We start from the raw sequence: 23,448 nt of genomic DNA on the forward strand, positions 1-23,448 counted from the left end.
GGAAAAAAATTATTTGTTGTCTGACTCGGAGGGGGAAAAAGGTGATGCCGCTGCACACATAGGGGCCTCCCATGGTCCGGCTTCCTCAAACTCGGCTGACCTGTGCCCGTCCCTGTTCGAGGATTTGCTGCCGGCCGATAACCGTTTCCCCAATGGACCCACCGGTTCCAGGGATGAGGGTGAGGTGGACCTCCTCGATGGCTCAGATGACAAGGAAGCGCCATCCCGTCGTCCGTGGCCCCTCAGGCTCCCTCCACCCTGCCTCAATCGGTACTGCTGGAGCCTTGTGAACGCACTGCCGTGTGCCTCAGTATCGAATGGCCGGCTCTCCTAAATGCTATGGAACAGGAGAGTGACGTGTATGACAGTAAGCTTCTGGGACCTCCTCCCGGCCCTAGAAAGCAGCTTCTTCCCGTCCTCCCTCTGCTCTTTTGATTCAAGCTCTCAACGTCTCGTCGCTGTTGTCTAGGTATAAGGCTGAACTACTGCTTGATTTGGGACAACAACTTGAGAAAGGGTCCCCATCGCCCGATCTCTGGAAGGAGATAGTTACAGTTAATGACCTTGTGTTCCGCAATGCCCGTCAAGCTGTCCAAGCGAGCGGACACTTTATGGCTTTATCGGTAGTTGGAGAATGCATGCTGTGGCTCAATATATCCAGTCTCCCCGATAGTGAGGAGCGTCGCATCACAGGAGCCTGGTCAGGCTCTTTTTGGCCCTGCCGTTGATGCAGCAGCGCTGCAATGATAAAAAGATGGAGGACAAGGCTTTCAAACTGTGTCTTCCTAGGAAGCCAGCACAGCACCAGATGCCCTCTGCGAAGAAGCCCCCTAACCCCACTCCTTCTGTTCCTAAACGTGAACGGCTGACCTTATACTTTCAATATATGTTTATGGGCGGCCAGCCCTCCGGACACCTGTTCTGCCCTCCAGGTTTGCCCATCCAAAAAAAGAGGTTCTTTTTCATCTGGGTCAGCCCCCCTGGCCGGCGAGTGCTGATCTCTGTTTTGCCCAGGCTTCACTGTTCCCTGTGTCGTCCAGAGTGCGTTTCCCAGTTTTAGCCTGGAAGGATGTGAGAAAAAGTGCAAAAGCAGTGTCATCACACAGTCCCCTTCACACTCCTCTCACAACTTTAATTAAGGCTTTGGCCCCAGTGTTTCACAATACACAAAAAAGATTAAAAAAGCTAAAGAATCGAATGAATTCGTTTCTGGGCGAGAAATTTTCCCCAGACCCCTGCATGTCGCCCCTAGTTCGACCACTAGATGATGCCATTGCACCATTAATGAGCGATCCGGCCAAATTGGCTCTCGGCAGTCCATCAGGTTGCGTAGGAGCGCTTGGGAGACACGTGACAGGCTGGCTGTCTGTTTCAGCCACCGAATGGGTGATTCACACCAGTTTTGCCAGTTTTTTTGTCCCACACGGATGAGAGCTCCGCTCTCGTTCTGAGAGATTAAATCTCATCCCTCCTCGAGAAGGGGACGGTTCGAGTTGTAGCACCTAAGCAATCAGGGCTTTTACTCTCTTTATTTCCTGGTCCCGAGAAAGGATGGTTCTCTCCGTCCTATTCTGGATCTCAGAATGTTGAACAAACATTTGAGGAAAAACTATTTCAGAATGCTATCACACGGCTCTCTTGTACGTTCGATAAAGCAGAACGATTGATTTTGCTCGATCGATCTGAGCGATGCTTTTTTCCTTTTTTTTTTAAGCATCTATCCTCCGCACATGAGATTCCTTTGTTTTGCCTACCAAGGCGTGTGTTACTAATTCACGGTCCTTCCGTTTGGGGAGTCCGAGGACTTTCTGTCTGTTGCTCCACCATCAGATAGTGGGGCTGCTATGGGGGAGGTTCGCCCGGGCAAAAACGCCCACTGTTCTTTTCGCCACGGGATGAGGATGCCCCCTCTGGCTCATCCATGGCTCAACGTGCCGCTCTATGCTTTTCCTTCGCTCTGCCTGATAACCCTAACCCTGGCCAGGGTGGTTGTAAAGGGTTTGTCTCTGATCCTCTTAGTACCCAGGTGGCCCAAGGCGCCGTAGCTAGCAGAGACAATCCCTCTTCTGTATACGAAGCCATGGCCCCTCTAATTGCGCACGGACATCCTGGCCCAAGCGAACAGAGAGATCTACCATCCTCACCCAGACAGGGTGGCTCTTTGGGCCTGGCCCGTGAGAGGGTGAATTTAAACACTTTGGGGCTTCCCACGCATGTTATTGCCACTATTCAGAATGCCTGTGCCTCTTCCACACATTCGCTCTATGATTGCAAGTGGTGTGTGTTCGAGGAGTGGTGCAAGAGGCACCAGCTTGTTTCATATCTGTGCTTAGTTGTTGTTATTTTGGGCTTCTTGCAGGACCTTATCGATTGTGGCAGAACCTTTTCACCGATTAAGGTCTATTTGGCGACTATCGCTGCGTGTCATACCAAGTTTGGCGGCACTACGGTGGGGCAACACCCCCTTATCTGTAGATTTATGAAGGGTGCGTGCCGCTTCTTACCGGTCACCAGAAGTGTAGTCCCAAAATAGGACCTCTCCATGGTGCTGGAGGTGCTGGCCCAACAGCCTTTTGAGCCCCTAAGGGATATCTTCCTTAAACTCCTGTCCTTCAAGGCGATTCTACTTCTGGCATTGGCTTCCGCCAAACGTGTTAGTGATTTGCATGTGCTCTCGGCTCATTCCTCGTGCACCAAATTCTCGCTCAATTAACACGTTTTTGCTTAGGCCTAACCCTAACCTGGCCTTCATGCCTAATTGCTTCCCAGCTTTCACTGGTGGTGTGCCTGAGCTCGCTGCTTTTCACCCTCCTCCTATTTCCTCTGCGAAGGACCAGAGGCTGAATGCTTTATGCCCTGTGTGTGGACAGGACAAACTCTTTTAGCGGGAGCGACCAGCTCTTTGACTCTTGGGCCCCACGAACACGGGAAATCCCATCTCTAAGCAATGTCTCTCTCGTTGGCTTGTAAAAGGTATTTTCTTGGTGTATGAATCTAAAGGAATGCAGCCTCCAGGTGGCCTCAGAGCTCACTCCACTAGAGGCTTGGCTGCTTCTTGGGCCCTGTTTGGAGGCGTTCCCTGGCAGGACATTTGTGCCGCTGCAAGCTGGTCCTCTTGGCACACCTTTGTCAGGTTCTACCCGCCTGATGTTACCCGGACCCCGGTGGATCATGCGGTCTTAAGTGTGGGCTTTTCGTAGCCTCGTGCCACGAGTCCTGCACTCCTTTTAACCCTGTCTGCCCGGCCCAGTTATGCACGTTTCAAGCATATAGTCTGTGCCCTTTCTTGACACCCGGATTGGTCCAATCACATGTATATCAACATGTTCTTTTTCTGCATGCAGACCGCATGTTGGATGTCATCAGGGTTTTAGCATGCATGTTGCCATGTCATGTTTTTCATGGCTGGGTTATTTCTCTCGCCGTGTGTGAGGTCTGCTACTTTGTAAAATGCCAGCACCACCTTAAGGGCCGTCCTCTGGCGTCCTCTGACAGGGCCTCGCTGTGAGTGTATTGGGCAACCGAGGAGTTGTCCATATCTCCCATAGGTGGATCTCTCCACTCGATGTTTCAGAGAACCGGGGTTACGAAAGTAACATATTGTTTCCCTCTGACTAACCAATCAGTGGACAGAAAAATGCTGACGCTGTGAGGCGAATCTGAAATCTGATTGGATAAAGAAACAGACCCATTGATAATATTCTCTATGGTAAAAGGGCCATCAGAACAGACTTTGAAGGCCCTGGGCAGATTTGATTGATATGGCAGCACATAGAGGTGGAAATCTGATTGGAGACAAAATCTAACATTCACATACACGTACTGGAATCGGTGCAGCCAAGAGAAACGCTACGAAATGAAGAGAATAAACTGTTGGGAATAAATTAATAAAATTTCATGGAACAAATATTAGAATTAAGGTTGTAAATGTAGGTCAGTGCTTCTGATAGTGTTTAGGCCAGCAGAGAAGGCTTTGCTAGCCCTGACCGCCCGCCACTGATATATACAGAAAACAGCAGTTAAAACAGGGAACCATAATCTTATATGAAATGGGCTGGTGTGGGTGCTGGTTTTCATTTTAAACATAGACACATTGAGACTCTATAAAACGTTTAAAAATGCTAACTAAATAAACAGGTGAAATCAGGTGTGACTCCTGCTTATTTGGAAGGAATTCCTGCACTCATACGGGCCTTAAAAGATTAGACATCCCTGAGTTAGAGGGATCCTGAAGGACAGCCCCAATGTTGCTTCCACTATTTGTTGATATTAATTTTAACTGCAAAATAAATGTAAAATAATGAAAAAAAAAAGCAAAGGAGAATATAACAAGGGCGTTTTTATAAGGGTTACCTCTCATCTATAGGTTTCATTTCCAAACGAAAAAACAAACAAACCTCGATTGAAAACTATGATGACTCGATTACTTCTATGACGTTCTGTCGTATCTGTGATCGTTTGCTCTGGTCTGCAGCACTGCTCTCCGCGTTCTAGTGTAACCGGAGGGAGGAGACCGTGTGTTCAGAAAGGCGCTATGGCTGAATAATATCTGCGTACAAGATGTGTGGCTCTTCAGCGGCACCAGTTTGAGGAACATTACACTCTAACAGGATTTAAACACGAGGTATGTCTCAGAGAAAAGGCTCAGCAGATGATGGCCGTGCCATCTGTCTGTACATGTTATTTACCAGCGACTTAAAATGTCCGATGTCGTGCACACGGCCTGGTAGGGAGAACCTGCCCGAGTAGGCCAGACAGAGAGGGCTGGCCTGGCGGTTCATTCTTTCCTTTTTATTATTTTTTTTTTTGCATGAAGCACGGTTGCTTGTTTTGCAGCATTGTTAATTTCTAACGTATAAATAAATCGTGATCACGAATAACTGTGATCTGGGGTGCATGCATTTTTTGGCTCTATTACCGTTGCTAGTTATAAGACTAGCAGTTTTAGTAGTTCAGTTCAAGTATGCAGAATGTGTCGTTTGCTTTAGACTTTCTGTTTCATTTCCCGATTTTGCAGGTGTTGTGTGTGTGTATATAGAGGGTATATGCAGTGATCAGTGTTATACTGCGGTATAGAGGAAGGTTGCGCCACGCGACTTAACCGAGGACACAGTGAAAACTCTTGGAGTAATAATAATAATAATTAAAATGTCCAAAATGGAATTTCTCCAACTTCCCACTGGTGCCATCATTCCTACTTCAACTTAAGATTAATTGTTTGTTTGACGTTTCCCTTTCGCCTAATCGTTAATGCACTATGGTAACCCCTGTGTTTACTATGTGTCCTCAGCAACATCGTCAGTGTAATGTAACATTGGACACTAAACCAGAATCCATTGTGTTTGTAAACCGGAAATATCCCACAGCGTTTACATTTTGTGTGTTCGTTTGCTTAGAGTCCATAAAAGCCAAGTGAACAATACATGATCTTTACCTTTTAATTTCCCAGTGGCAAATTTGGCAGCTACTTTAAACCAAACCTGATCATATCCACTGGCACATGGATATAAAGAATATATATATATTTTTAATTGAATAAATCCAGGACATTAAGTTTTCAGGTAATCCTCACTGCTTGCCCAAAAATCTCCCCACCTGAACTTTTCTTTTCTGGATTGTTTCCCATGTATTTCTCTATTTTTATTTATTTTTTGCTTCCTTCTTCTTGGGCGTTCTTCAGTGTGGACCTTTCCAGGTGAATCATGATGTAGAAAGTGACTCTCCTGTGATTGATTGTGTACAGTGTGACCGTAGTGTTATCTGTACTTAACTTTTTCCAACTGTTAGAGAGTGGGGTTTGGAATATTTTTAAACCCCTTTAGTTTTTTTGCAGACTGTATTGCATTACAGATTAAATTTTTAAGGGATTTTACTATTTTGGCCATCAGTTTATGCACAGTGATCTACTATAAATAATGATGAAAGCTCATCTAAAGTTATGTTTGCAAATAATAATAAAAAAAAGACATTTAATTCAGTACTTTGCAGAAGCACCTTTGGCATCAAGTACACAGTGAGTTTTCTTCTGTTTGCACACCTGGATTTGGGCAGTTTTGGGGCACATCTTTGGAAGCCAAGTCTGATTGATGAAGACCATTAGGGACTTGCCATGGATGGGATTCCAGTTTAAGCTGTTGCAGAGCCACTGATGGATATCTGAAGAATTGTCTGGAAGCCACTCCAACGTGATCTTGGTTGTATGCTCTGTATTTTGCCAAGTTAACTCGTCTCTTCAGTTATGACCAATTTCACCATCCCTGAAACTTGGAGGCAGTGTTTAGAGCAACACTTTTTCCCCAGGCAGTTTATCCTAGAAGTAAATTTTTTTTTCTCAAGAGCAGGGAATCTTTTTCTCCATGCTCTTGGAATCCTTTAAGGGCCTGCCACATGCGTTTGTATTTATTTTTTTTTTAACCACTTTACTATAAAGGCCTGTATGATAGAATACTTTTGAGAGGTTGTCATTAACACAGGTTATGCTATCTCTATGAAGGACCTCTGCCAAGGCCATTCTAGCCTGGTTATTGAGGTTGGTCGGATGGCCAGCTCTAGGAAGAGTCTTGAAGAAGTTTTTCTTGCCAGTTTTTCCACTGATTTTTACATTGATTTTCTTGGACTTCCATGGCTTGATTTTTGGTCTGAAGTGCACATTGACCGTATAGTCACAGGAATGTTCCGTTCTAAATTTCCAGGCAATATTATTTGCTACAAATGGATGACCTTCCTAAGAAAAGAAGTAGGAATATTTTAAGATTATAAAACCTAAGATGATGCACCTGAAGAATTTTGTGTGGATTGTTTCATGTTATGAATTATTGTGTGTAGATTAATAATCAATGAAAAGTAAGCCATTAAAAGTGAATCTGTAATGCAATAAACCATACAAATAATAAGGTGTGCCTAAATCCATCTTATATAACTGCAGTGCATATTACCCTTGTTGATGAAAAACCATGGTTGAGTGGATTACACTGTATTAAGTCAGAATATATTTGTGTATTTGATGTATGTGAGGGCCCTAGTCCTTACATACAATAGTTAACAAAAAGGGTGATGATGGTCAGATTTGTTAGTCATAATAATAAATACTGAAACCTCAAAATCTTTTTCCCCCCAGAGGTCAAAGAATCATTTTTTTGAAATATTGACCATTTCAACCTTAAAGTATGCTGCAGCTTTGATTGAATAGATTATGTGCTGTATATGGATAAAAGTTCAACACTGGTTTCCATATAAGTGGTCATAGATAATTAACATATTTCATGATTTGAATCATGATGTTTTTAGTGGTACTTTCACTATCAGACATTTTTACTATATTATTTGTTTTCTTTTTCCTTTATTTGTGTGAAATTTAAATGGATGAGTGGATGTTTCTGATCGAATGTTTGCTTATTTCATGTTGGTGTTTTTGTACGAACATTTACCTGAAGTTTCATGCACTATATGGCCAATTATATGTGCATGCCTGAGCATCTATAACAGATAAAAAACATTTAGAAGAGTGCCTGTGAAAATTTCTCCATTTAGTCCAAAGAACATTTGTGAAGTCAGGCACTGATGCAGGACAAGAAGCCTTGGCTTGCAGTCAGTGTTCCAATTTATCCCTTGGGTTTTCAGTAGGGTCGAGGTCAGGGTTCTGTAAAGCTCAATGTATTTGCTTTATACAAGACACCCTGAATCATGTCTTTATGAATCTTGTTTTGTCATGCTTGAACAGAAAACAGGCTTTCCACAATGTGTGATGCATACAATTATCTAAAGTGTTATCATATGCTGCAACTTTACCTTCATGGGACCCAAGTGGCTCAGCCCAAACAGCACTTATCTATATAAACCTATTTAACAAGGCTTACAGTGCACTTCTTTTGCTGATGTAACATTCAGTGGAATGACCTTTCGGTTGTCTACTTACGGTTTAGTTGTAATTTTCTAGGTGCTTTTTAGGGCAGCTCTAGCAGGCTATACCTTATCTGTGGATTGTATGCACCTGTTAAAAATGTGTTTGACATAAAAAAAAAAAAAAAAACCTGAACTAATAAATAAGATAGGTGTGTCGACGTACTTTTTGAACACCGATACACACATTTGTGTGGACAGAGGAATTTACAGAAGTCAGTCTGCAGGATTAGTTGATTTAAAGCCTCATTAATTTACATAGTTAAGAAACTTTTGGATATTAATTGTTGCTGTGTATTAATGTCCCATACTATATAATTTAATGGTCATCCCTATTTTTTATTTTTGTTGTTGTTGAATGCTAGCATGAATGGGGACTAGCACTCTTGCCTAGAGTTCTGACATTTTAATTTTTTTAATCCTCACAGACATGTGGCGAATGTCTTTAAAACTATATAACACTAAACTTTCTGTAAAAGCTTTCTGTACATGCGATTTGCTGACATTTCATTTTCAATCGGAGGTGTATTTGACCACCACCACCACCTTTTAATATCCTGTATATTTTCCAGTTAATGTCATAAGCTTCATGTAACCGTTATTTTGTAAAATCAGGCAAAATATTTGCTGGACAGTTTGGTAATTATGTTTGCTTTTATTTGCCCTCCTTCAGTGAAGCTCAGTAATAAAGAGTCCACATAAGTTCTGGGTACAATGTAAAGGCAAAACTTAAATATGACACAAACAGGTATGGTTAGGGATTGCAACCTTCTTTCCGTTACACTTTCTGGAATTGAATACATCAAGCCAGTAACCCTGTCTGTGTTTTTTCCCTCAACTTTTCAGCTTTGCATTATTCTTGGAAAGTTGTGTGCCCCCTGTTACGAATTCCTTGAACAACTTTGGGATTCTGCCTTTCTTTGGCCTAGTCTCCCTCCAGTTGGCCCAAATAAAGGCTCAATTGGCACTGCACCATCTGAATGTGATTACTGCTAGAAACTTCACTGCTTCTGTGACTGGTTTACCTGCCCTGACCTTGCTTGACTTGATCAAGGTTGCCATGTCCCATCCTATGTATAATCCCCGAGGGGGACCATTCTCCAGTGGCCAGAGGTCTATTGCAGCAGGGCAGTATGCTATTGGGTCACAGTCTGGCCTAGACCAGGCAGGAGCTCGACTTCCCCCTGACTCCATGTCTAGTAGTCGTGGGGGAATGACAGCAAGCCAGCAGATGACGTTTCCATTGAGTCAGCGTCAGCCACAGATTTCCCACGATCTTGAAGCATCCATAGATATGAACATTCGTGGAGCTCTTGAGGAAGTCCGTCTGGTCACCCAAATGCTACAACAGCCGAAAACGATGGATTCCCGCCTGAAGAAAGATGACCGAGAGAAAGTGCTTTCTCCAGGAGGTGGCGGTTATACAGCAGCTGGCATTCCGGGAAGGTCTGATGATGGGGACTGGACTGGATACCAGACTCCCGGGAAGCTTTTTTCTTCCTCGGGTATTGGTCATTCTTCCAGTTCTTCACAGCGGTTTCAATCTTCGGGTTTTGGCAGTGGTTCTGGACAGAGTGGTTTGAACAGCCAATCCCCTTCAGATCATCATCCTACACGTTACACTCCAGAGAGCGCTAGCAGCATATTAGCAAACTTTGGACTCTCAAGTGAGGACCTTGAGCTCCTTAGCCATTACCCTGATGATCAACTGACCCCAGACAACCTGCCTTTTATTTTGCGAGACATCCGCATGCGCAAGGCTAAGAGAGCATCTGCTCTTCTGGCCTCCGATACTCGACAAGGACAAGTTATTGATTATGGACATTCTCGCAAATTTGATTTTCCTGACGAGAATCCAGACAACTATGCAAATGACCATCTTTCTAAAGAATCAGTCAAGTATGGGAGGGAAGCCACAGGTTCCTCCTTCAGTAATGTTGAGAAAAGTAAGCATCAACAGCAGAACCTGGCTGCTTCAGTTATGGTTCCTAAGCATCAGCAACTTCCAGTAATGGCTCCAAGACCCACTTCACAAGGCCTGGACATCCAAGGTGCCAAGACACTCCCAAGAAGGCAGCCTACTTCTGCTGTGCCATCGCCCACCAGTCGGCCACCACAGATTTCATCCAGTGCCGCGAGTCCTCTAGCTTCAATGGTCCCGATGATCTCCGGAAGTTCTTTTGCATTTGCTTCACCTCTGATCACTACTTCAACTGCAAAGAGGTTACCAACTCCCACCATGATGAATGATTACTCAGCTGCTAGCCCAAGAATCTTTCCTCATACATGCTCTCTATGTAACGTAGAATGTGTCCAGACGAAGGTGAGTATTTTCCCTTTCTGTACTGTTTCAGCTTGGAAACATTTCTATTAAATTTATTGTATAAGTTGTGGTTTGTGTGAAGTCACTTGTTTTTGAGTGTATTGTATGACAGTAAGCACAAAATGTAGTAATAAAATAATAATGCACCTTAAGGAAACTTGTTAAAAATGTGTAAAAAAAAAAAAAAAAAAAGAATTTCTGTGATTTTGACAGTACCAAAGTTACAGTAGCCAGCGACTATGTTGTGACAATCATCCTTTTTTAACGTGTAATGAAGAAACTGAAGATAGTATTCCCAAGATACTACACTTGAGTTCTTTTTGGAAAGAGGACTGCAGCATACAGCCTGAAGATGTTGACTGGTTATTAAAAGCATGAACTGTATTGGACCAGTTTGTTTGATGACGAAGAACAAGCAAACAAGTTGATGACCTTTGAAAATATCTCCAAGGACTGTTTTTTGTTTTTTGTTTTTACAAGGTCTATCTTCCTATAGGAATTTGGGCCTTCCAGAAAATCTTTCCGAAGCATTCTATGGATTTGCTTACTGATTTGTTTATTTTGATTTTAAAATGACCTTTTAGATGAGTTTCATTTGTCTTTTTTTATTTTGTATTGTGGTGCCAATTATTTTTTTATGACCTTTGATGCATTTCATAGCCTGTTTATCCTGCTGCGGCATTGAACGTGGTAGATTATTTATTATTTAATTGTTTAAATATATTAACTTTCTTTTTACTGGTGCAATATATTTAGAAACAGTCAATACTTATATACGCTATATATTGAAGTTTTTTATTTTTTTTATTTTATAAATGTCAGGATTGGATTGAACATCAGAATACATCCCTTCACATTGAGAGTTGTAGACGTCTCAGAAAACAGTAAGTAAAACCAACATTTCGGACTTACTTTATTGTAAACGTTCCGTGGCATTTATTTCGACTTTGTAAATGTACATTATTTTTTTGTAGATATCCTGATTGGAATGCAGAGAAAGTTTCCCTTACAAGGTAAATGGTGTGGTTCTGTATTTTTATTTTACACTATTAAATTGACCCATAGTTATACAAAGTGTTTTGTCAAACTGATTCAATGTAAAAAGATCACAGTCTAAAGCATTAAACTTTTTACACTTCCTGTTGTAGAACTCCTAGCCCCAAACACCACCATGGATCATCTAGTCGTCGGCAGCGGTCTCGTTCCCGCTCAAGATCACGAAGCCCTCGGAGGTACCGCCGCACACGTTCTCAAAGTCGTTCTCGGTCCCCCCCCAGGAGAAGTCGTGGCTCACCCTCATACCGGCGGCGGTCTCGCAGCCCACCCCCCCGCCAGCGGTCTCGCAGCCCACCCCCCCGCCAGCGGTCTCGCAGCCCACCCCCCCGCCAGCGGTCTCGCAGCCCACCCCCCCGCCAGCGGTCTCGCAGCCCACCCCCCCGCCAGCGGTCTCGCAGCCCACCCCGCCAGCGGTCTCGCAGCCCACCTCATCAACGATCAAGGTCACCAGGCTACAGCAGTAGTAGGCGTTCTCCGCCTTGGAGTTCTCGACGTGTGAGCCCACGACGGAGCAGTCCTTATCGCTTACCGAGATCAAGCAGCAGTGAAAGACTAGCTAAAAAACTACTGGAGTCTTCAGGTAAGATAAATCAGTGTTGTCTTCCACATGGTGTAATTGTGCAATGTTTTCCTCGTCAAATTATCTAATAATTATCTATTATCTAATGTCTGTTTTTTGTAACAGAATTATCTTCAGTATCAGACAGTAGTGCCCTGAAGGCAATGGTGGAATCGTTGGCCCCTGCACTGTTGGCTGAGCTAGCCAAGAAGAGAAACAGTACCTTGTCTTCTGCAGTGAAGAGTAGCAGCAGTAGAAAGCGATCATCATCTCCATCCTCCAAAAGAAGTGAATCCTCTAAGTCAAGTAGCTCGTCTGTAATGAAGCCTAGTACCTCCAAGGTATTTGATTACACATTATTTGATCTGAATTTGAATAAAGCTGGTGAGAGCTCAAAATTCATGCAGCTAAAAATAGTCCACCTTGTTGTTTGGAGATAATGGGTCAAAACCTTTGGCCCTCACAAAATAAGATCATGACCAAAATTACTGCCTTTGGTTCATGTATGCAGGAGAGCATAAAAAATAAGACGAGAATAGACAAACAATACACAGTGCTTATCCATAAATAAACTTGATAATCGTAAAAAGATTGTGGTGTAGTCTGTTTATTTTATGCATATTCCAATGTACTTTTTGTGATGTGTAGAGCAAGAAACCAACCGGTCCTGGGACATCCTGTCTGTTAAGATTTAAAAATGTTCCTTTTGGGACTACACACCAAGAGCTAGTTGATACAGTTGAGCACTTTGGTCCAGTTCACACCGCCATTCTCCTTAAAGCCATCTCAGAGGTATTGTAAATTGTGTACATCGTTTCTTTAATTATATTGAAGTACGAGTTTTAATCTCAGATGTTCAGTAATTGTTTTCAGTTATGTTCAGCATTAATACATGACTTATCCGACATAAGAATTTGCCAGTCTCTAAACCTTCACTTAATTCTAGGCATCAGTGTGCATGGAAAAGGAGGAAGATGCCAAAGCTTTGGCCAGCTGTAAGGACCTGAGGCTGCGTGGAATGCTTATTGACATCTGTATGGAGAAGGTATTGTCTATGCAGATGTTATGAGGTCCTATACATATTGACAAAAATAAGCTGTTTTACATATTTTTCTTTGTGTAGGAGGCCAGGAGTGAATTAAAGGATTTTGAACATCAGAAGAAACCTTTTGCTAAAAAGTAAGTTGTATTTCTTTTTACTCCCCCCCCCCCCTCCTTCCCTTCTTTTTCAGCTGACTTAATCAAATATAGGTCACTGCACTATGCACTGCAGATTAAAATACTTTGATATTAAAATAATTTATTTTCACACAACAGAAAGGAGTCTCAACCTGGCATGAGCAAAATGTCACACGTGATAAAAGCTAAAGATGTGCCTAAGATGTCCCAGATGATTAAACCTAAAGATGCATCCAAGACTACAGCAGCAGTTAAAACTAAAGGTGCTTCTAAGATGTCACAAGCAGTTAAAGCTAAAAACGTGCCTAAGGTGTCACAAGTGTCCAAACTTCTAAAGGAGGTTCCTAGGTCACAGACAGCTAAAGGGAAACATCATTTTAAAGTCAAGCCTTCTGCAAAAGGCCCAGGTGGGATTCAGCATTTTATTCATGAGATTCATGTATTTTTTTGTATGATATTATAAGTGACCGATTTCTTTGTTATTTAGGTGAAACTTCTGTTAAAAAGATTGTAAAGAAGGTATGGCAATTAACTTGTTTTTGCTGTTGGTTATTTGCTGTTGGTTATGCTAGAGTAATTTGTCGTCGTAAATCCTGATAGCATGAAGCCTGATCGAGTGTAAATAATTGTCAATAACGATAAGTAATCAATTGCCAAAACCAATAATTAGGTTTAAATTAAAATACTAATGTTTTGAACACCAACAGGAGCTCCAATGGAGAAGGAATATCGTTGAGATAACTGGTCTTCCAGAGGAAGGAATCACGGAAGAGGATCTCGCAAATCTTGCACGTCCCCATGGTTTCATTACAAAACCTGTCATTGCTCTCACTCAGCACAAGGTGCATTTACTATCCACACCAGTGTGTACATGGGCTGTACTAATAATTTAATGAAACATTTCTATATGAATAAATGTTTGTTTAATCAGGCATACCTGGAAATGCCAAATACCCAGTCGGCCGAGGCACTGGTTAAAGCATATGCAGAGACTCCAGCAAAAATACAGGAGAAAGAGATAAGCATCACGATGATGACCAAACCTGTTCACCTTAAAAATACAGTAAGCACATGCCTAAAGCATGGGGGTAGGGGGGGACACAATAAACTTTTTAATTGAATTACAATTGACTATAATTCTTAAGAATAAATGTCTCTTTCTTGTTCAGGAATCATTGTTCAGAGTACTCATGGGATTGGGCAAGTTGCCTGTAAGTTAACAAACATGGTTTTGTTGTGCAGTTTTTCCCTTATTACTGGATGTTCTAAATGCTTTCAGATCTTTTGTCTTGTGTTGATAGTTGATCATGACTAGAAACAAAAAGTATTAAGTACATAGTACTAAACTACAAAAATCCAAAAGCATGCTTGAGAAGAGCTGCATACTACATTAATTACTCTGTGGTCTAAAAGATGAAAAAGTAGAACTATAATAGTATAACAATGTTAAACAGTACTAGTAACTTAAATAATTAATTTTTGTTTGTTTCTATAGCCTAAGGAATTTGCAACACTCCCTGAACGTCTCCTCACAGTCAATAATGTACCTGATAAGAGTGGAGCAGTCAATGAAATTCACAACCTCATCAAACGTTTTGGTTCCTTTAAGCAGTCTTTGGTGTTAAATGAAAGAGTAAGTATATACTTTATAGATGAGTATCTAAATGCACATTCAAGTGACTGGTGCTATTGTAAATTTTGGAGAACTTCCAATCAGAAAGTACAGAGTACGACATTTAGGTCTAGGACAGGTTTCACATATTAATCTTTATCTATTTATTTCTAGATCATTTTTGAAATGGATAATGCAGCTGTGGCCAAGTCGGTCTATAGTCGATTTCTAAAGTTTCCCTGCATAATACAGAATAATTCCCTCACATTTAATCTGGCTAAAATGCCCAGAGCTGCTGAACAGGTATTGTTGGATTTAAGTTCAATTTCTTTTTTCTTTTCTTTACTTTTCTTTTTTTTTTTTTTTGGTGAATTAATCTTGTGTAATCAAAGGATAAATTATGTAAAATTTTCTCATTTGCTTTACAGAGTAAAAAGAACGCTGATGCTAAAGGGTAAGTGACTGCACAGCATTTTTGCTACCTCTTTAATTTTTGCTACCTCTTAATATTATAGTCATATACACTGACCAGGCATAACTTTATGGCCACTGATCAGGCATAACATTATGACCACCAGCCTAGTATTGTGTTGGTCCCACTTTTGCTGCCAATCCAGTCCTGACCAGTTAAGAATTAACAGCAGTGACAATTAACAGCAATGTGAGCTACAGGAGCTCGTCTGCTTGATCGGATCACATAAGTCAGCCTTCAATAATAACGTGCGTCAATGAGTCTGTCACCCATGACCCTGTCACTGGTGCACCACTAATGACCACTGTAGACTGGGAACAGCCCACAAGAGCTAGGTTTTTTTTTTTTTTTTTTTTTTTATAAATAGATGCTCCTAAACGGGCGTCTAGCCATGACAATTTGGCCATTGTCAAACTCGTTCAAATCCTTACACTTGCCCATTTTTCCTGCTTCTAACACATCAACTTTGAGGAGAAAATGTTTACTTGCTGCCTAATAAACCCCCCACTAACAGGTGCCATGATATAGAATTAATCAGTAATTGCTCATAATGTTATGCCTGGATGGTTCATATTGCACATTCTAAGTAAATTTAATCATCAGAATGTCTAACTATGTAAATAAGACATTTTGTATCATTTAGGTTGAAACGAGTACCCAAAACCCAGAATACAAATGCAGTTACCCCTCGAACTACAGTTCCCGTACCTACTTCATTTACAAGAGATGTAACTGATCAAAACAGTGCTAATGGAGAGGCTGTTCTCATGAAAGGCTCTGATAATGATGTCAAAGAAACTGAACCTAAAGCAAAGATTGAGACGGCTACCGCTGCTTCCACTGATGAAATAGCAATTACAGAGCAGGCCCCTGGTGATGAAGCCAACCTACCTAGTCAAACAGTTCCATGTGACACTGATGACACTGAAAAGGATGCCCCACCTAATGAAACACCAGTAACTGAAAGTGGAGAATCCAAAATAGATATCCCTGAAAGCAAAACTAAGATCGATCCCCAAATGGACCATGTTACATTGGTGGAGACTACAGAAACGGAGTCAGGGAACAGTGATGTGCCTCCAGAAACAATCGAAGAAGTTCCATTGTCTGTGGACACAATTGAACATGCTGAAAACCTCCAAACAGACACAAGTGAGGGTACTGAAAACGTACAAATGTGCACAACTGAGCAGACTGAAGATATATCGGTAAATATAACTAAGCATTCTGAAGACTTACAAATGGACACAAATGATAGTTCTGAGAAAAATGAAAATCCCCCAGTGGAGACAACTACACATTCAGAAGAATCATTCTTGGAGGGACATCATCCATCACCACAAAGCGATGCTGCAAAGGATGGTGACCTCTCTGCAGAACAAGAGAAAGTTGAAGAGAGTAAATTAGATGATAGTGTTGCTCAGTTGCCTCTGATAGAGGACACCAAGATAGCAGAACTGACTAGTAATGACAATGAAGAAATTACAGTGAAGCATGTTTTGGAAAATGAGTCACAGCAGGGTCCCACAGAGGAGTCCACCCAGGCAAGTGATGTCACACAGGGCGATTTGAGTCCAGAGAGTACTACAAATAAGGATGAAGGTCAGTTTAAGGAGGATCTGAAGCAATGTGAACCTGTTCTAACTGATACCACTCAGAAGTCTTCTGACCAAAACCAGCCTGGAAAAGCTACAACTCAGCTAGGGACTCTTTCAGCTGATGACATGACCCTGAGTTTTCCACCAGTTACACCAGAGGTCTTGAAGGCTCTTGAAGCAGCAGTCCATCAATGCCGTCTTCAGTCCTCCATGAAACGTGCAGAAGAAGAAGCCGGTCGAAAAGTGGAGCGAGAAAAGAATTCCGCAGAGAAAGATTCCCAGGTAGACAGGAAAGTAACTAAATCTGACCGGCAGAAGGCTCAAGTTGAAAAAGGAATAACTCCACAGAGTTCTAGAACTACTAGAAGTCAGCGTAGAAAAGCAGAGTCACCGGAAAAGGAGTTTTCTTCCAGAAAGAAGGTCAAGGGTAGTCCAAAAGATGGGTCTCCCACTAATAGTAATGAAGGCTCTTCAAGTTCTTCTTCTTCTGCATCACGCAAAACCAAGCCTGAGAGTAGCACAGTTTCAAGGCAGTCAAGGGAGCATGAGGAGTGTGGCTACAAGGTAAAAATGATCGAGCATATTTGAGAATCTCTTTTAGATACATAATTAATAGTATCTTTTAGTATTTTGTAACTTTGATCAATTTGTCTCTGCTCAGACCCGTAGTAGATGCAGAACTACACATTCTTCAAGGACCGATACAAAGGCAAAAAGAACTGGAAAGGTGAGTTTTAAATCTGAATTTCTAAGACCTTCAATTTATCTGCATATTTAGTTTTGCTTGTTAATAAGACAATCTGTTTTAGCAAAAGGGTGAAGTTGAAGAGCCATTCCCCTTCAACCTTGATGAGTTTGTAACTTTGGATGAGGTTGGAGATGAGGCAGAGGAGCAAACATCTAGCTTGGTACAATCTAAATTAAAGAAGGATGATCCAAAATCTACTATGACATCAACACACAAAGGAAAATCCATTGCTAATATCAGTTCTGAAAAGTTTAAGAAGCCACCAACTTTAACTACACTTAGGTCCACATCTGCTGCAGACACTGAAGCAGTGAATCAGGAAGTTACAGAGATGACGGAAAATGAAACTTTAAATTCAATAACTGATGAGAAAGATACTGAAAACCCGGAAGGGGTTGCAGTTACTACTGATGTCCTCCAGGAGGCAGTGCTGCAAAAAGTAGAAACCACACCAGAACCAACTCAATCTGAGGATAAAAACCAGAAGTGCATTTCTGAGGCAGATTGTGAAGCATCCCTTCTCATCAATGAAGAGACCGATAAAGGAACCTCTACATTAAAGTATGAGCATGTTCAAGTCTCTGAGACTCAGGATCAGGAGTCACCCACAGAACACCAATCTGAGAAGTTAAGTACTGCACTACAAGAGATAGAGAACAAGGAACTTCCATCCCAGGATGCTCTTGTAACCCTTGATGAGGTGGGCGGAGATGATGCTGATGAGGAAGAGCTTCTGAAATGCCAGGCTGGCGAGAATCCTGAAGCACTATTAACCCTTGATGAGGTGGGAGCTGATGAAGCTGAGGAGGAACAGTTGGAAAAAGCACTCCAGGGCCTGGTCACTCTTGATGAAATTATTGAGGAGGAAGATGAGGATGATGCAAGCTCTTTTAACCCTGAGGTTAGTATTTTTTACATTGCTTAGTCTGTTGTTTTAAATTAAATACTAATAGTGATTTTATTAAATACTTATCGATTAAGATTTTGCTGTATTCTACAGACTCTTGTCACGTTAGATGAGGCGAGAGGCGATGATGAGATGGATGAGGGTGAGCAAGCTAAAGTAAATCTCGCCAGTTCTGAAGTTGATGCACAGGCCCTGCCTGAGGTACCTGCGGAATCGTCTCTCCTAGAAGAGGATGCTCGTGATATAGAAGAACTTCGCAAAATGAATTTTGTGACAGTGGATGAAGTAGGGGAGGAAGAGGAGGACAAGCAAGAGACGGTAGAAGAGGAGAAACCGATGACCAGGCGGGTTGGAAGGCCTAAGAAAAGATCTCGGCAGACACCGGGTTAGTTTTTGCTCAACACCTAAGATTCTTTTGGTTGCATGAAACATAACAAAATCATGCAGCTTATTTAATGTAATGTCATCATGTGGTTTTTTTTTTATGTTTTACTGTGTCCGTATATGCATAATTTATGGTTAACTGTCTGGTTTTGGCTATAGTGAGGAAGTCTCAAAGAGGGAAGAAGAGGCAGTCTAGAAACTCTGTAGAAGCACTCCCTGAACAAACCCCAGAGGAGGAACCAGCTTCTGTCAGTAATATGCCTTCCTCAGTCACAAGTTCAGTAGACATAAACATCAAACCAGATGATGGAAAAGAAGAGGAAAATTTGAAAGCAGAATTAATTTCGTCATCAAGCACAGAGAATCCTAAAGTGGAGGAAGAGAAGCTTAATATCAGCAAACAGGAAGATAAAGTTGTGATCAAGGAGAGTACTGCTGCTGGAGTTACAATTGAGGAAAGAGCAGCAATAAAAGGTATTGAAAAGAAACATTTCCATTACTATTTAAAATCAGTATGAAAATTATTCTCGCAGACATCTGAACAATTAACAAGTGTCTCACACACACCCCCTTTTTTTTTTTGTCTTTTTAGAGGAATCTAAACGGAGACATGAGGATGAGGCAAATCAGGAGACTGTCTCTAAGAAGCCTTGCTTACAGCCCTCTGCAATTAATGACTTCACTCTTCCCCCCTTTAGCCCAGACAACCCTATTGGTACGTTACAAACATAAAATATGGTGGGATTCCTAACAGGGACAATAGTAGAGTATTCGAGAACAAGAAGTTAGGAGTTACAGCAGATTACAGCTCACATATAGTATATTATAAGGCAAACAAGGTATTGCCCATGATTTAAACACTTGATGTAATGCAACATTTCATACATTCAAGTTTAATTGCCTAATAAATGTGGTAGTACAGTAAACACTGTGATGAAAGTTGGTTTACCACGAGGATACACTACATTATTTCATAGAATTGTTTAACATATTTTGGCTCTTATGTTGAGGAAAACTTGAAAGTTAAATAAAAGCTTGATCCTGGTGGTGTATTGGCACCGTCGGGATAAAACAGGCAGCAGTTGTAGAAAAGGCAGGTAAAAAGCAAACACAGGATGATGTCTTTAGGACTGATCACCCCCTGCCCCATATTTTCTCCTGTTGTAGATCATTTCAATAGATTTTTATTACTGTGCTTCTGTGTGTTCACCAGGTGTGGACTTTGTGGTGCCCAAGACTGGTTTCTTCTGTAAGCTTTGCTCTCTGTTTTATGGAAATGAAGAGACTGCAAAGAAAACCCACTGCAGCAGTTTACGACATTACCAAAGCATGCAGGTAAACCATTACAGTGGATCAAGAGATCTTTGATATTCAAAGTATTATTAATATGAATTATCTTGGGAATTAATTTATGCAATACTATTAGCATTAAATCCCTTGATAAAATTCTTTAGTCTTTGACAACCCGAGTATGGACATGGGGAAAAGAACGTGTACCCTCTAACAGGGCCCAAATAACCTACATTTGTGTGGACCTCACCACTTTCTCTAAACAAACAAATAACTACAGGTGAAGACACATAACACAGTGTGTTCATGTCTCGATTTGCTTTTAGAGAAAATTTGGCCCGCTCGTCTTTACAACAATGCTTAACTTCATTGTTGGTGAGGGCATGAGATCCCAATACTGCCATTCCAGCACTTCTTTAGTCCTTTTAAATCTCCAGTTGCAAGACCCAATTTTGTCACGGCAATGCCTTTTTTTTTACCCCCTTTAACACAGTAGACAGGTCAAAGCTGATCAACTTTGCTTTGTGGAAAAACAAATACTCTGAATAGGGAAAGACAACAACTTTTGTTTAGCTTTGTTTGCTAGCTACTTTTTGTAGTTTAAGCTGTCGATTTAATGAAACCCGGTCTGGTGAACCAATATAAATGAAAGAGTTGAGTACTTTGCATTTTTGTGCAGAGTTTTTCAATAATCCAAGTGCAGAATAAAGACCTTAAATTTTCCCGGGTTGTATTGTATACTATGCTTAGTTTTGATGTGTTGGACTATTTTATTGTTCTCTTTGAATAAATACTGGGAATGAAAGTGATAATGGCATCTGCAACATCAGACTGAACATGCACTTCTATTAAAATTAGCACTTTCTAAGTTTGCTTTGTAAAAATTAAGAGTTATAGTCTGATTTATATTAAGTTAGGGGGAGGGGTGGCTCCAGCGGTTAAGGCGCTGGGTTGCCGATCGGAAGGTCTGGGGTTCAAGCCCCGGTATCGCCAAGCTGCCACTCTTGGGCCCTTGAGCAAGGCCCTTAACCCTCTATGCTCCGGGGGTCCCTTACGAGGGAAATATCAAGGTCCGTGACGTCGGAGTGACGTGGGGCCGCCTTCCCGTGGGCTCACCACCTGCAGGAGGGACCGTAAGGGACGGTGCTGTGAGGATTGGGCAGCGGTCGAAGGCGGGGGCCTGATTAGACTGCTGCCCCCGCGACCTGAATTACGGATAAGCGGGAGTGAATGAATTAATGAATTATATTAAGTTTGTAATCTAGAGTACAGTGTAGATTTATTCATTGCTAGAAACTCAAAGCACTTGTGTACGTCGCTCCGGACAAGGGCATCTGTTAAATGCTGTAAATGTATTGTAAATTTGATATAAAAAGCTTCCCCTTCTATATAAACAGTTCTGCAATTTTACACTTAAATGTTTTTTTTAACCAATGTAAGTTATTTTTTTTTTATTTAAACTGTAGTCATCCTATCCACTGTCTGTGGCTAAGAATGTTGGCATGCTCCAGTGTTGCATAATTATTAACTATTTCTTTATAAATATCTGGTATAATTTAGATACTCCTAGACATTTAATTAATTAATTTGATCCTGTTATTTCAATTATGATATTAATTATGATATCTTTTTTTGCCTCTTGCAGAAGTACTATGAAAAGCTCAAAGCTCAGAGTGGCAGCTCTACACAGACACCATCCACTCTTTCGTCTGATAATTAGATCGTTTGTTTCATTATGTTTTTTTAGTATTTTTTTTTTTGACATATGGGTCCAATATTATTCTGTTAAAGCTTATAGGGTTTTTTTTTTTGGTGACTACTTAAGTTAATCCTGGAAACTGAATCATTAAAACGTAATTAATTCATTTGGATGCTAAATAAAAATGTTTTAGGAAAAAACTAGTGTTTTTCATTTATTTCTTTAACTCATTCTGTCAGGTTTACAAAGGTGTTTAAAAAATAACAGCGGGTTAGTAAAAGTAAATAAAGTGCAAATACTTTAATAGCTTGTATTTTCATACTCAAATGTAGTGGAAACTTTACATATTCAATTCCAAATCAAAGAATTAACACATTTTATCAAGACTGCCTTATTCTTTTAAAGCAGGCAATATCAATGTAATATTAATTAGGTTACATTTTTCTCTTCAACACTTGTTTTATTTAATAAATTACTAATTGACTTTTTTTTTGTTGTTGTTGAATAACCATTGTAATTTTTTTTATAACTGCTGTACTTTTGCATTGCATCAAGACGACCAACTTCTGGCATCCGGATAAAGGAACTTCAACGAACAAATAGTTGCTGTGAATTAATGTCTTAGCTTCAGAAACTGCTTTTTTTTTTTATTTACCACACAAGTTTTGAAAGAGGTTAACTGGCCACTCTATTACCTCAATCAATTTTGTCTGTAATGAAGATGATGTTTGCTTACTGATGTGTTTGGGGTCATTGTCTTGTTGAAATTTTCTCTTCAGCAAAGGGCAACATAATTTCCTAATGTATTTTGATGTATTCAAACTAATTAGCATGCTCGACACAGTAGTATGTATAAAAAAAAAAAAATCCCCACACCGTGGTTTTTGCGCCAGCATGCTTCAAGTTACTGTCAAACACTAGACCTGAAAAGACCAATTTACTTTCAGGCCACAGAATGTTAAACCATTTATTTTTTCTCCCAATAGATGTTTCATTGAAAGTTTTAATCGATTCCACACATGCATTTTTTTTAACAATGGTGGACTTCTTGCTAACAGCTTAAGCTCAGTTAAATGTTTTCTTACTGTTAAAGTAGTTCAGACTTGTTACTTAGCAGTTCAGAAGAAAAAAATGTATATATATTTTTAAGTGTGCAAAATATTTGCTTCCCTTCCTTAATAAAAAGACAATGTAATAACTAATACATTCTTTAATTAAACTACACTCTACTATTATTTTGAGCATACACCCATTAAATGAATGTGTCAGTTACTCAGAACCAGCAGTGTGCATGTCATGAAGTTTGGCCTGTAGTTCGTATAGTACACGAATACATTCACGAGCAAGTTATTTGCAATGCAGAAGTAGTGGTTCAACAGGTTGCTTATGTTGTACTGCCATTTATTTAAACACAACTGTATATCCATGTCAACATTTTGCTTTTTTAACAACAAATGAAAATAAAATACACCATTAATAGATAGCATTTATTTCGTTTCTTTGCACTACATTGTAAAGGGAAATAGTAGCAGTGTGTTCATGATTCTCTAAAGAATATACTCTCTGTATACAGCCAGTGTTTTAATCATCATATCACTACTCTTAGTATTTAGTGGGTTTTTCTGTTTCTTCTCTTCCTCTTTGCCAATTTTACTTGGGTTATTAACACACCCGAACTGAATGACATTTAAAAAGGAAAACAAAAAATATGTAGAGCATTTA

General features: G+C 40.7%; 1 protein-coding gene across 1 annotated transcript; it reads left to right on the forward strand.

Annotated features, from left to right (window-relative positions):
* Positions 1–4,485: 4,485 nt before the first annotated feature.
* On the forward strand, positions 4,486–21,926 carry znf638 (zinc finger protein 638). Its single transcript, XM_083540872.1, has 25 exons — positions 4,486–4,624; positions 8,746–10,222; positions 11,045–11,106; positions 11,197–11,235; positions 11,371–11,858; positions 11,964–12,178; positions 12,486–12,629; positions 12,784–12,882; positions 12,961–13,016; positions 13,155–13,423; positions 13,504–13,535; positions 13,724–13,858; positions 13,948–14,079; positions 14,186–14,227; positions 14,512–14,649; positions 14,803–14,931; positions 15,057–15,082; positions 15,744–17,262; positions 17,360–17,425; positions 17,508–18,347; positions 18,447–18,738; positions 18,897–19,211; positions 19,330–19,452; positions 19,951–20,072; positions 21,673–21,926. The coding sequence occupies exons 2-25, from the start codon at positions 8,960–8,962 to the stop codon at positions 21,745–21,747; spliced, it is 6,621 nt and encodes a 2,206-aa protein (XP_083396998.1). The 5' UTR covers positions 4,486–4,624; positions 8,746–8,959; the 3' UTR covers positions 21,748–21,926.
* The last annotated feature ends 1,522 nt before the right edge of the window (positions 21,927–23,448 follow it).

The sequence above is a fragment of the Silurus aristotelis genome (genome assembly GCF_946808225.1).
Source record: "Silurus aristotelis genome assembly, chromosome: 5".
Taxonomy (NCBI): domain Eukaryota; kingdom Metazoa; phylum Chordata; class Actinopteri; order Siluriformes; family Siluridae; genus Silurus; species Silurus aristotelis.

What these genes read in the sequence shown, in the direction of transcription:
- znf638 (XM_083540872.1), top strand. Translation starts at nt 8,960, where the DNA reads ATGTCCCATCCTATGTATAATCCCCGAGGGGGACCATTCTCCAGTGGC. An exon ending in CTTTGGTGTTAAATGAAAGA is followed by an intron (nt 14,650 to 14,802) that starts GTAAGTATATAC and finishes ATTTATTTCTAG; the next exon opens with ATCATTTTTGAAATGGATAA. An exon ending in TGCCCAGAGCTGCTGAACAG is followed by an intron (nt 14,932 to 15,056) that starts GTATTGTTGGAT and finishes TTTGCTTTACAG; the next exon opens with AGTAAAAAGAACGCTGATGC.